Below are 13,503 nucleotides of genomic sequence, written 5' to 3'. Positions count from 1 at the left end.
TTTTCCCCTAACCTTTCATTTTCAAAGAAAACTGTCATTTTTTCTCTCCACCTTTTCTTGTTTTCAACTAAAGGCTGACTCCTGACAAGTTACTGAAGGACCCAGTGTTCAGCGAGATATCGTCTTTATACCCTCCCTTCCACAAACCTCCCAGCCTTTTCTCACCCACTCTGCGATGTGCCAACTTAACCCTTCCTGAAGATATTAGTCAGTTGTTTAAAGGTAAAATAGAGCAAAATATCTAAGATCAACAATCTGAACTGAGCTTGGGGGTAAATAGTTACAAACAACTAGTTGTGTTTTTTTCCACAATAAAAGTATATTGCGGGGGGGGGGAGTAGATTGCCGTTGTAATTCATTTGTGTATTCATTGCATTTCTATGCCAGACAGTGGGGCCCAAGGCAGCTCACAAACCATTAAAAGAACAGGAATTAAAAGCAGCACATAAACAGCAAGTAAAACATATTAAACAAAGGATCATGAAAGTCATCATATAAATCAGATTAAGAAATATAAAATGATTTAAAAACACATTAAAAGGATATATTAGCAGTTGGACATAGGGTAATAAGCTGTGTTAAAGTCAGATATTAAAGGGCAAAAGCCTGTTGGAATAAAAGTGTTACTTTGCCACACAGACCCTAAAAATCAATGTGGGTCACAATGATCATTTTGCCAGAAATCATTTTGCCCTTTTGATTCTTCATAAGAATAGTTTGCAGTCCTTTTTTTAAAAAAATATTTTACAACACAGGCTCATGGTGGCTATGAGCCTGTCGTTGTACATATGCCACCTTTAGCTGTATTTTGGGGGTGGTTGAAAGCTGAACTAGCATTAACCAAAGAACTGAAGTAATTGCTATGCAAATATTGAAAAGACAGTGAGATTGAGCACATGACACTATGTAGATCTGTATATTTTTTAGAAAGCTCATTGAAGTTTCTAAAGAGAAGGAATTCAAATGACCAGGAAATAGATGATTGCTTGTACTTCAATGAATAAAGCTGGTGTGAGATTTTCATTGCTTGTTCTTCAGTGAATAAAACTGTTCTGAGATTTTCTAATCATCATACTTGATTTCATAGTAATTACATAAAGGCAGGAGTAGCTTTTTGTGCTTAGAAGAGAAACTATAGCTGACTAGGGAACCGATAGAGCCATTATCTCCCTTTATGAGCCTACTTGTGCATTAAGATCATCAGGAGAGACCCTTCTTTTTGGTCCCACCACCTTTGCAGGTGCATTTGGTGGGAACACAGGAAATAACCTTCTCTGTTGCTGCTCTGAGTCTCTGAAACTCCCTCCCACAGGAAGCCAGGCTGGCCCCATGTTTGCTGTCTTTCCGCAAGCAAAAACCTTTCTCTTCAGGCAGGCTTTCCTTTAAATGATGGGATTTTAAAGGAATTGTTGTATTCTGTTGTTTTACTTGCACTTTTAATATTGCTCTTATTTATAGGTTTTAATATGAAAAGAGTTTAATTCTTTTTAACTACTATAATAATTTATTATTTTCGATTATAACTTTTGTCTCTTTTAATACTGCGACCTGCCTAAGATTCTTTAGGAGAAAGGTGGCATATAAATATTTTAAATAAATAAAATGGAGTCGGTGTTGACATCTTCATGTAAAAAAGAGTTCTAGCCGCAGGCCTAAGAACAGTCTTAGTCCAGCCTTTATCCTAACCTGATGCCATTGTAAATTTCGTTGTATGTGTATATACTTACAATGACAATAAATTATTATTATTATGCCCTCTGGATGAAGTTCTCATAGTCCCCAAATCAACATAGCTGAAAGTTAGGGGAGCTGTAGTCCAACACATTTGGAAAACACAAGGTGGGTTAAGGCTGCCTTAACAAGTTCTTACATTTCTCCCACCACTGGAATAGATTGATAAGCTGATTCATTGAATAGTAATTCTTCATATATACAATATTGCTACAATTCAAATCAGCCTCCACCCCCCCCAACTGATCCTCCTGGTGTTATGTACTACAGCTCCCATCATAGGTGAATGTTGGCTACATTGAATGGGGATGATGGGAGACACTGATCCTCTGCATGACAACATGCTGTGAATGGCTATATTAAACTGTGTTTTGGTAGTGATTAAAACTGAACAAGCATAAAACTCTTAAGAAAGACTTGGTGCACATAATGCAATCTATTTTTTATTGCTGCCTTTTCCTATTAAAATGAGAAAGAAAAGCATCCTTTAAATAATGAATACAGCATTTGTCAAATGTTTCCCTGGTGTATCTACTCCAGTTTCTCTTTTATGCTCTCAGATCAAGATGGAGACTTTCTGTCACTGTTTTACCTCACTTGAAACAGAGCAATCCCATAGTTTGTCCAGCTGCTTTTGTCTTTTTGGGGATTTTCCTTCTAGTGCTTCCAAAGGGAAGATCATTTTATCTCTAATAACATGGTTGGAAGACTTGCTCCTGTTATTCTGTTTCCAGCAGTAGATATGTTTTCAATGCTGGGGGAAAAAATCTTGGAGAGTTGCTGGAAAGTTCATAATACTGTCTTTGTTGGCTTCTGTTAATAGAGGAAACCTCTGATTATCTCGCCGAAAGGTCAATTGAAGAGGTTTATTATCTCTGGTGCTTGGCTGGAGGAGACTTGGAGAAAGAGCTTGTCAACAAAGAAATCATTCATTCCAAGCCACCCATCTGCACTCTTCCTATGTAAGGAATGGAAACCTTCTTTGGGGAATGAAAGTGAGAAAGTAGTATAACAAAGTGAAGTGAAATTGGTTTTAAAGGGGAAAATGGAAGTCTACATGGTCGACTACCATGTAACACTGTACAGTCAATACTGTGCTAATTTTCTGTATGATTTCAAAACCTGCAACCCCAGTTTTCTAGTCTTAATTTCAGTTGTTACGTCCAACTAGTGTGAACTCACTGAATCAATGCAACTTGCACAACTGTTGATTTACCAAGGTCCCATTGATTCAGTAGGTCTTCTTTAGCTACGACTCAGTTGAACTTCAGCCCTAATGTGCAAATTCTGTCCCTCATAGAATATTTTACTGTATTTTAATCTAATTGTGTTTAAATATGTGAACATGTTTAACATCTGTTTTTAAATTCAGTCCTACTGTGAAATGTCTTTAGAACAATTTGAGAAAGAAAGAAAGAAAGAAAGAAAGAAAGAAAGAAAGAAAGAAAGAAAGAAAGAAAGAAAGAAAGAAAGAAAGAAAGAAAGAAAAAGAAAGAAAGAAAGAAAGAAACTGCATTAACTACTAATGGGTAGAAACCAGATTAGTCATATTTAGTGTATGCTCCATGAAATACAGTATGTGGGATTTAAATTAGTCATGACTGACAGAAGCCTTAGTGATTTTAGTGGGTGTGCTGTAACTCTGACTAGATCTGATTCCAGTCATCTGCAGGTAAAAGTATTTTATCAATTTCTCATTATTTCCCTATAGGGAAGGAAACAGAAAGAGTTGACATAGTATGATTGCTTTTAGGCAAGGAGCCAATAGATGAGAGTGATGAGGGACACTTGAGTGTACTTATTAAGACCAGGTGTGCCAGCCCATACTCTTATGCTGGACATGGAAGCTTATTTAATTTTTATTTGTTTGCTATGATTATATTCTACCTTTCTTCCAAATTGTTCAAAATAATATATGTGGTTCACCTCTTCCATTTTTATCCTCACAATACCCTGGCATTAAAAAAAAATTAAATAACATACAGATTCAGATTCAAATAAATCTGAAAGGAAGCAATAAGAAGGGGAAAACCTCATCAAATAAAAGATCTTTGCCTGATGGTCAAAAACATGCCACAGCTGAATCACCACAGTGGGAGTAAATATTGTCTCCTCATTGCTTCTCTCTTCATTTCTCCAAAACAAAAAAATCTTAAGGAAAGGGTTCAGTGATGCCTTCACCATAAATTCAGATTAATTTAAATATATAAAATTGATGAGCTCAGAATGCATTGTTAAAGCTGCTGTAGAAATTTAATATGCTTCAGAATCAATGGCGGCTTTGGGAGCTGGATGATCTTAAGGGGAAAAGCTCTCTTGGGGACATCCATTTCCAAAATCTCATATTCCATGGCATTCTGTGTTTAAGTCTTAAACTTTAAGAGATCTTTTAAATGAGATTTTCCTTTAAAAGAAGGTGTATTCTCAAGGGATGGCTCACTGGCCCTCTAATGACTCTCATTAGTTTTAGTTTGTTAAAATACTAATATTTCTGCTTTTCCATTTCACAGCTTAGTTCAGATAAACTTCATTCCAGTCCCTTCCATATTACGACTAATGAGCTTTATAGAAATGGCAACAGATAAGAGCACTTTCTTTAATTATAGGACAGCAAACGCTCACCAAAATCCCCTGGAAATAAAACAGAAGCATCCATATTCAAAATCAGATAAGGATTGGGGGGCTCACATTGTCTTTTCCCAAAAAACAGCAAGAATTTATGTAAACCAGCCTGCTTCAGACAGTTGCTGCCAGATGTGGGGCCAGGAGTGATCAGCATTATAGTTTGTCCCATCTCAAAGGCTCTACATTGTCGAATGATGAAATCAGATATAGCAAATGTTAAAACATTTAGAAAAGTCCGTATGTAGTCCTTACATAACACAAACACAAGAACAGATGACACCTTTATTAGACCACTAAAATATCAAATGTATAGCTAGCTTTCAATGTTAATCTATCTTCTTCGGGCTGTGCATCAATATTTTGTGGATAATACGGGGGGGGGAATGAGGGCCCCCAAAATGCATGGCAGATAGTTGTGCCAGATCTGCTTCTGAAGGTGAGTTCAAACACAAGCTGCAAAATTCAGTAGGGGTATTGTTTCATACTCCACCCCAGATAGCAGTTGGCTGGATTTCTCACACCAGCTCTTCAAACAATAAATCATCAAATGGTCTACATGTACCACCACTCCACTGCATTGCCTTCTTTTGAAATTCTAGGTTCCTGTCTGGATCCTGAAAAGGTAATACAAAAAAGGGGCACACCCCCATCAGAGAACTGGGATTAAAATTGTGTCTACCCTTAGGATGGACCACTTCTTTCATTCAGTCATCAAGGGGTTTATTATATTTATTGTATACTGTGGTTTTTATTGTATAATTTGCAATTATCCTTTGATGGGCTGTGAACCGCCCAGAGAATGTTCATATTATTATACATTCAGTCCATCTATTAGTGGTTCAAGCATTGAGCTCAGATTTGGGAAATCCTGGTTTGAGCCTCCACTGGACCAGAAAACTAATTAGAAACCTTGGGCAAGTTGCACATTATCTCTTCAGCTTGATAGCATTTTTGTGAAGATAAAAATGAGGAGGAAGAGGGTTACTTGAACTTTTTGAAGAGAAGGCGGGCATATATAAATATATCTGACAGATGAATTAAGCACTTAAAGATGTGTAAACCATTATTTTTGACATCATTTGTGTCTGTTTTTTAAAGTTTTGTCTTTGAAGATGGTGAGAGTTTTGGACAAGCACGGGATAGAAGCTTCCTTCTGGATGACACAACTGTGACACTCTCACTATGCCAGCTTAGAAATGTAAGACAAAATACATTTCTTGGTACTGGTGTATTTATAAATATGTATGTTTTCTGACAGAGAATGTAGCTATTTTGCTGACCGGACCTGTAGTGTCTTTCAACATGTAAGGAAGCATTATCTCTTTCTTCCCATCTTTTTCAATTAGAATTTTAGATACATACAATTAAGAAAATCTTGTCTTCGGTATTTGAGATAATTGTGCATTCAGATTCAGAACTTTCATTTCTTTGTTATTTTTTTCTTCTGTAAAACACATATTTGCCTTGACTGGAAGTTGAGGGTAGATGTCACTTAAATTATAATACAAGTTTGACACTTGTGATGTTTCTAGTAAACGTAAGCACAAAAAAATGAGTTTTTTTAGAAAATTCAAATTTGTTTCACATATAAAATCATGAAATATTTTTGTTTGGTTTGGTTTTTGCGTGACAATCTTCACTTCCTCATTAAGCCAACTTCAGACACTATCTAACATGGCTATTATGTAGCTTATCATAGCTTAAATCCTTCAGAAAGGAGTGGAATGCAGAGCTACATAAGCCAATAGTTCTCGATGTTTGGCCCTCCCAAGTATTTTGGATTTAAACCTCTAGGCATCCCGGTCAGCAGTTGGAATTCTGGGAGACAAGGTCTGAAACATCTAAAAAACCAGCAGTTGGAAATTTCTGTGTAGCTAAAAATAAATGATCTTAATCATATGAGTTCATTAGGCTTGATTTGCTCTAAACGTATGGAGAAAGAAGAGAAGGTTATTTTCAGAATATCAGGCCAAAATTTTAAACAAATCAAAATTAAAGAAGACAAATGTTGTGAGATCTTAAAGATTAACTGCTATATTTTAATGTGAGCTTTTATGAACAAGCCCACTTCCTCAGACCAATCTCTAATACTAAATAATTAATATTAGAGGTTGCATACAAATGCTTGTTCTCCCCCTTTGTTTAATCATGGCACTTTGAATCTTCTGAATGGGGCCTTAAAGCTAAATCCATCTAGAGTAGGCCCATTGAACGAATTAGACTTGTTAAGTTATCAGTGATGTTTGTCCTATTGATTCAGTGGGTCTAGTGAGAACAAACAATTGGACTTAGCCCAAAGCCTTTTTTAAAAAAAAAACATATGAGATGTGGGCAAATATGAGAAGCTTCATGTTTAGTCATTGAACAAACTTGAAAGACATTTTTTTGTTTTTTGTTAGTATATAAATGTCTAAATAAGAGTTGACAAGAACAACAACAACACAAGCACCTCTCACTTAACAGCCAAGTTCCGTTCCTATGACTGGGTTGTTAAGCAATTTCCTTGATAAGTGAGATAACAGGTAGACTGTTAAGTGAGGAATGCCTGTAATAATACTAAAAATAATCTTAGAACTTCAGAGCTGGGAGAAACCCTTTGGATCATCGGGTCCAGCCCTTGTCAAAGAAGCCCAGTGGGGAATCAAACTCCCAACCTCTGGCTGCACAGCCAGATACCCAAACCACTGAACACGCAGATTGGAATGCCAGTACTTTCACAATAGAAAAGGATGAACAAGCTAACTACAGATGTATTTCTCTTTTGAGGTAATCTAACCTAAATCTTACTAATCTTGCCAAACTTTTCAGTATTAGCAGAAATATTTTATTTCAATCAAGATCCCCCAAGCACAACTCCTAGAATAGATTGTAATCAAAAGAGGATCAGTGCTGTGTGAAGTAAAAGACTTTTAAACGTCACTGCAAATCCTCAGAGACTGTAGTCCTACACCTTTGAGACAGTTCTGAATTGTATAAAAGCACTGCAAAAAATGGTGGCATTAATCTTAATGATTCTGCACTCATATCTCTGGCTAGTTTAATGTCTTTGGAGCTGTATCCAACACAGCATTTACAACTAAAAAGGATCACTTTCACATGAATTACCTGTTGTCTTTCATTTACTATATGAGTATTGATGCCAAGGCATGGGAAAGAAGAAAACTTGCAATTATAATTTAATAAGGTCTCTGCTAGTTTATAAGAATACATTTACATATTTTCTATTAGTATTGGAAAAGGTAAGTGAGTTGTTTAAATGAGATTTTACCAGTTTCAACCCCCTCAGTGGGTTTCCGTGACAGAGCCAGAGAATTGAACCCTGGTCTCCTAGTCTATCCATTATGCCACACCAGGTACCTCTTAATAGTGCATTGCTAATCCACAATTCTTAATGTCATGAGTACTGCTAAGACTTAGAGATTTAAAAAGTAATCACCGACACTAGTGTGTTCTTAAAAAAAAAAAAGACAAGCTCTCTGAACTGCTGGGTGGTGAAGGAGAGGAAGGATAAAAGTGGCTTACTATTGCTTTAGTATTCTTTTCTGTGATCATAAGAACCTAAGGAACCAAGGTACTCAGGATGGACTACCAGAGAAAGAGGAGAATACTGAGGATTGCCTAATGAAAAGGGGAAGCACTTCTGTGCTAGGATTCTGTTGAAGTGCTCCTGTCATTACGTGAGGGTAGTCATAATTGAACCATTTTCAAGATATTCCCAATGTTAATGATTAGAGCTGCAGACAAGTTGCTTGATCAGATGCGGAAGCCAGTTAGAGCTTTATAATGTATGCCAGTGATATCCGGAAGAAACTGTATCTTATCTGATTGGAATTATGTCCTAAATTAGTTTGTAGACATCCAGTTGATTTGCGTTGAAAACCCAAAAACAGCTATAAGTTTTTTTGTCTCTGCACTAATATGCATTACATTTGGAAACTTTATAAGTGCTAAAGAGGATTTCAGACAGCTGGCTTCAGGGATTTGGATTCCAAGCACCTTTGAAGTTTGCCTTAAAAGAAATAAATCTGAAGTATTTTATGTGCCATCCTATTTGATTTGTGCTCTAGACACAGATGGATCCATACATTTGTTTCACATCATTTCCCCCCAGAACTGAATCTCACCATTCCACTTTTATCCTGGCCTCATACAAACCAGTTCTTATGAGATCAGTCTGGTTAATAGTTCAAGATGTGTCCAAATCCAATGCACAACCCTAATAATGGTTATTTTGTTGTGTAAGCTATTTCCTTACTAGTTACTTTAAACACAAAATGTCTTTCTAATCTTGAATCTACAATTTCTCACAGAGGCTGAAAGATGTTGCTGGGGAAGCATTTTACCCATTACTTGAAGATGAGTAAGTATGTAAAATAAGTTGTTTACTTTGTGAAGTTGGAGATCCTTGGTAGCTCTCCCTGTTTCCCAGTAAATTGCCTGGCTGACTTGTAATATGCAAAAATAATAATAAAGAGCAGGAAACAGAGCCCTATGCAGATGTTTAACTCAGGTAGATGTACCATGTATAGAAGAGAGCACTTTTGTTGCCTACCTTGAGGTGGACAGTGGTGAGTATGAATGGGTATAGCTTCGCTTTCCATAGACAATTAACATACCGTATTTTTTGCTCCATAAGACGCACTTTTCCCTTCAAAAAAGTGAGGTGAAAAGTCTGTGTGTCTTATGCAGAAAATACATTGTGTTTGGTTCCCTCTAGTGGTCAGTCTGATAATTACATCTTTTAACAATGCTGATCTGGAAGGACGCTGCCTCAAGCTTGCTGGGACTAGGCAAAATGGTGGTGGCTTAACAAACCCCCCAGTACTGTACTCAGTAGTGCTGATACTACAGGGCAACCGTAGCAGCCCTGTAGGACCAGCGCTGCTTACTGGACAGCCGGATCACGTGACCAGCCCAGATACCGGGGGAAGCAGAGAAAGAGGGGGGAGAGCTCCACCGAGGAAGGGAGAAGACTCATCCAGGTACCGTAAATAACATAATACAGAGGAATTCCTGGCTGGATTGCTGACTGGTGACATTAAGGGGCACATGAGGCATTGTTGGTGAAAAGTAGGATTTGTTTCAGTTGCTCACTGAGTGAAAGACTTTTAGTTCTTTTGAGACTTGTCATACTATTCAAAGCAACCACTCTAATGGTATTTTAAATAAATAAATGAATTTTTGATACTTTACACTGATGTATTGCGCCTTGGGGTGTCTACTTCACTCCCCTAATGGTGAACATAATTCAAAATGTATTATATAAAGTAATAGACCTCCTCACATGGGACCACTCTGCCTATAGAGATACCATACAACTTCATTACACTTTGGTTCAGAATATTTTTTCCTGTTTTCCTCCTCTAAAAATTAGCAGCGTCTTATGCTGAGGTGCATCTTACGGAGCGAAAACGATTTTAATTTTTTAATTTTCCAGGTTCCCAACTTTTGTGGAGGACTGCCATAAATAGCAAAACTCTTGTTTTTCAAGTTGATCTTACCCAAATAATGCCTACTTAGGGCTCCAATCCATGAAATTTCTATATTCTTCATGTGGCTACTAGTAGACTGTACTTTTGATTGGTAGAAATATTTTTATTTAAAATCGTTGATCCGTTTTTGGTTCTGCATCAGTAGAATTTGACCTGGAACAAAGATCAGCTCAATGTACTGTTGCTTCTTCTAGAAATATCCCCGGGCAGAAATAGGAAGTGCTTCCTTTTTTTCTTTTTAAATAAAATATAGAAGAATTCCACAGCATGGCATGACAAAGGGCATGTTGACTGGGGGATTCTGGATTTTGAAGTCCAAAAAAGCAATACTCCCCATCTCTGACTCTGGGTGTGCAAAGAAAGTGGCTGAATAGACAGGTAAGATATTCAGGACTAGCAATCTAGCAATGTGTAAACTGATTCATTAATAACAACGGTAACCAGATGATGTATATTTCAAAAGATTCTTATCAATTTATTCTTGTGTTTTTACCTTTTAAAGACTAGGATAAACTGACTCTGTATTATAAAAACAAAAAATTACTTTTCTTTTTGTCATATGCTTATGATGATGGTCTTAATTATTTCAGCATTTTCTAGCTTTTTTCCATAACGTATTGCATTTATTGAAATATAATATTATTCAAAAATACTTCCTTCCCTTTGTTTCAGCCAATCAAACATGCCCCATTCCAACAGCAGTAATGAGTTATCTGCCGCTGCTAATCTTCCGCTCATCATCCGAGAACGGGATACAGAATACCAGCTGAACAGGATCGTCTTGTTTGACAGGCTGCTAAAGGTATATAATTCACCGTGTTCTGCAGCGAAACAAGTTTCCCTCATTTTTCAGACATCACTACCAAGATTTTTTCTTTTCTTTTTAAAAATCTCAACTGTGTAAGAAAAAATATGCTCATATATATATATAGTATTGTGAAAACAAAAAAATTCAAGTGGCATTTTAGCTATTATTAATAGCATTTCTAATACTGTAAAATGGCATGTCCCCAGGCATATCCATATAAAAAAAACCAAATTTGGAAAGAAGCCAGAGTCGACATTCCACCCCTGATGAGAGGTTTAACGTGGGCAGCCTTACTTGGAGTAGAGGTAAGACTGAAAAGAACTTGCTTGCAAAATCCAGGGAGCCGTGACGAAGTCAACCTTACTCATTGGTAAGATTTGTCTTACTACAGTTGATGCATGGAATATATAGACAGATACTTCCATCCAAAGCAAAGTGTGCTGCTTATATACCACCCCATAGCAGTTAAAGTGCTCTCTGGGTCGTTTACAATTTAATTATGCAGGCTACACATTGTCCCGCCCTCATGACCTCAGAAGAATGGAAGTTTGAGTGAACCTCAAGCTGGCTACCTGGTTTGGAGATCAGGGAGATGTTTCAGAAGCAAGTGTTCTCCAGCGGTTGGTTGTTGTGGGTTTTTTGTCCATATATGGCCACGTTCTGGTTGGTTTTATTCCTAACGTTTCGCCAGTCTCTGTGGCCAGCATCTTCAAAGAACAGGAGCTAGAATTCTGTCTGTGTTCTGGTCTGTTCTCCAACACTTCAAACATTCTACCCTGTTTCCCCGAAAAGAAGATTTAACTTCAAAATAAGCCTTAGTTTGATTTTTCATGATGCTCGTAATATAAGCCCTACCCCAAAAATGAGCCCCAGTTAAGTGAAATCCCGTCCTCCACCATTGTGCAGCAACCAGAAGAAGATGTCATGACTGTATTTGAATAAACGTCAATAGTTGTACATGAAAAAGATAAAACATCCCCTGAAAATAAGCCCTAATGTGTTTTTTTGTGCGTGTTTGTTCGTTTTTTGTTTGTTTTTTGAGCCAAAATTAATATAAGACCCTGTCTTATTTTCGGGGAAACACAGTATGTGGGTTGGATTGTGGTTAATATAGCTGTTCACACATTGTTGGTTCGTTTACCCAGCCTCACAGGTGTTCTGCGGTTTGGTGCCCTGCTCCCTCCAGCAGGCACCCACTCAGATGCAGTGCCTGGAGGAGGCACGGCAGGGAAGCCAGGGTGCTGCCTCTGAATAGGGGCCTGTCAGAGGGGGTGGGGCACCAAACCACAGAACTCCTGTGGGGCCAGTAAATGCACCATGCTAAACCAATGGTTCGTGCCTTTCTCTACTGGTGAAGTATTGTCTAGCCCAGCCAAGGGGATAGAATATTGTAACATTGTTAGAATTAAATTTACCAAACCTTTTGTTCTAACATGCTACTATACAGTGCCACCCCCGAGAAAGGAGAACTGGCAAGTCCTTGAAAGGTTGTCATACAGAGGAGGGGCAGGATCTGTTCTCGATCATCCCAGAGTGCAGGGCATGTAACAATGGGCTCAAGTTAAAGGAGGCCAGATTTCAATTGAATATCAGGAAAAACTTTCCTAACTGTTAGAGCAGTAAGACAGTGGAACCACTTACCTCAAGAGGTAATGAGTGCTCCAACACTGGGGAGGCATTCAAGAGAAATTCAAACAACCACCTGGAAGATATCCTTTGATCTGTATTCCTGCATCGAGCAGGGATTTGGACTCAATGGCCCCTTCCAACTTGACTATTCTTTGGTTCTGTGAAGGAGAAGCTGCCTTTTTCTCTGGTACCAGAGCTTGACTGCTGTTTCATCATTGCCAGGCCAGCCTTTAAATTGGGATGGCAATCTCTGAGGACCAGTGATGGAAGAGGGTGAGGGGCACGGCTTGTCCTACTATAAGTAGGACAAGCAATTTAGAAAGACGGATGGGTTTGAAGCATTTGCAGCTGTACATGATTCCTGATCTCCAGCTCTTCTACGATGTGGATTATGAGCCTCTGAAATTCATATTGTGTTATAGTTTTGCCGGAATGTCCAGTGGTAGAACTTCATTCCATATTGTGGCGCATTCAGTGGTGTTTGCAGATAGTGAAATAATACCTTTATGATATCTTGTGCCCTTTAGGGTGATATTCAAGCAAAATATGACGCTATTGACAAGGATACCCCAATTCCTACAGATAGACAAGTAAGATTTTTAAAGTGACATGCAGGTATTGCTTAATTATTGGACTGATATGGACAGACAGTAACATATGATTTTTAGTCCACAAAAGTGTTTCACAGGGTTTGTATTTTGAACTGTAAGCTTTCCTGAGAAAGCTGTTATTGGCACAGTTTCATAAATGTGAAGTGGAAATTGAGAGGGGTGGTTGAAGTGTTATGGCTAACTAGGATATGAACCCAGGCTTATCTGTTAGAAACACACTGTCTCCAATTGCAAAGGCACAAACACAGGGAAAGATCTCTCTTAATGTTGCAAACTGCCCTGGCAGTGACCTTTTTTTACTTGTTTGTGGCATAAGACTATCACATCATGCAATTCAGATGTGAAAGTCCATTGTCTGGTGCAAACCATTGTAGGGGCCATACAGTAGTGTTGTTCCCAACCTTGTCAATCACATGTTAGCTCATCCCTTATCCCTACATTCATAAGTTTGTGTTTTTGTATGATGTTTATTTTGACCAAACTCTGGGAGGCAGTGGAAGACAGGAGGGCCTGGCGTGCTCTGGTCCATGGGGTCACGAAGAGTTGGACATGACTTAACGACTAAACAACAACATGATGTTTATCCTAACACTTTTTATGTTCTTGC

At 38.0% G+C, this 13,503-nt stretch overlaps 1 protein-coding gene across 4 annotated transcripts in view; it reads left to right on the top strand.

The window, feature by feature from the left end:
• The window catches only part of TBCK (TBC1 domain containing kinase), a 109,072-nt gene that overhangs the window by 41,641 nt on the left and 53,928 nt on the right, over positions 1-13,503 (top strand). For all 4 annotated transcript variants that reach the window (XM_078376554.1, XM_020796368.3, XM_078376552.1 and 1 more), the window contains 7 exons: positions 74-222; positions 2,555-2,693; positions 5,455-5,554; positions 8,667-8,716; positions 10,521-10,650; positions 10,863-10,961; positions 12,813-12,875. In XM_078376554.1, the coding sequence (XP_078232680.1) occupies positions 74-222; positions 2,555-2,693; positions 5,455-5,554; positions 8,667-8,716; positions 10,521-10,650; positions 10,863-10,961; positions 12,813-12,875 (730 nt within the window). The remainder of the gene's footprint in view (positions 1-73; positions 223-2,554; positions 2,694-5,454; positions 5,555-8,666; positions 8,717-10,520; positions 10,651-10,862; positions 10,962-12,812; positions 12,876-13,503) is intronic.

This window comes from Pogona vitticeps, chromosome 5, assembly GCF_051106095.1.
Source record: "Pogona vitticeps strain Pit_001003342236 chromosome 5, PviZW2.1, whole genome shotgun sequence".
Lineage (NCBI taxonomy): Eukaryota > Metazoa > Chordata > Lepidosauria > Squamata > Agamidae > Pogona > Pogona vitticeps.
The sequence above is the reverse complement of the archived record's forward strand: the minus strand, read 5'-3'. Positions and strand labels throughout refer to the sequence as shown.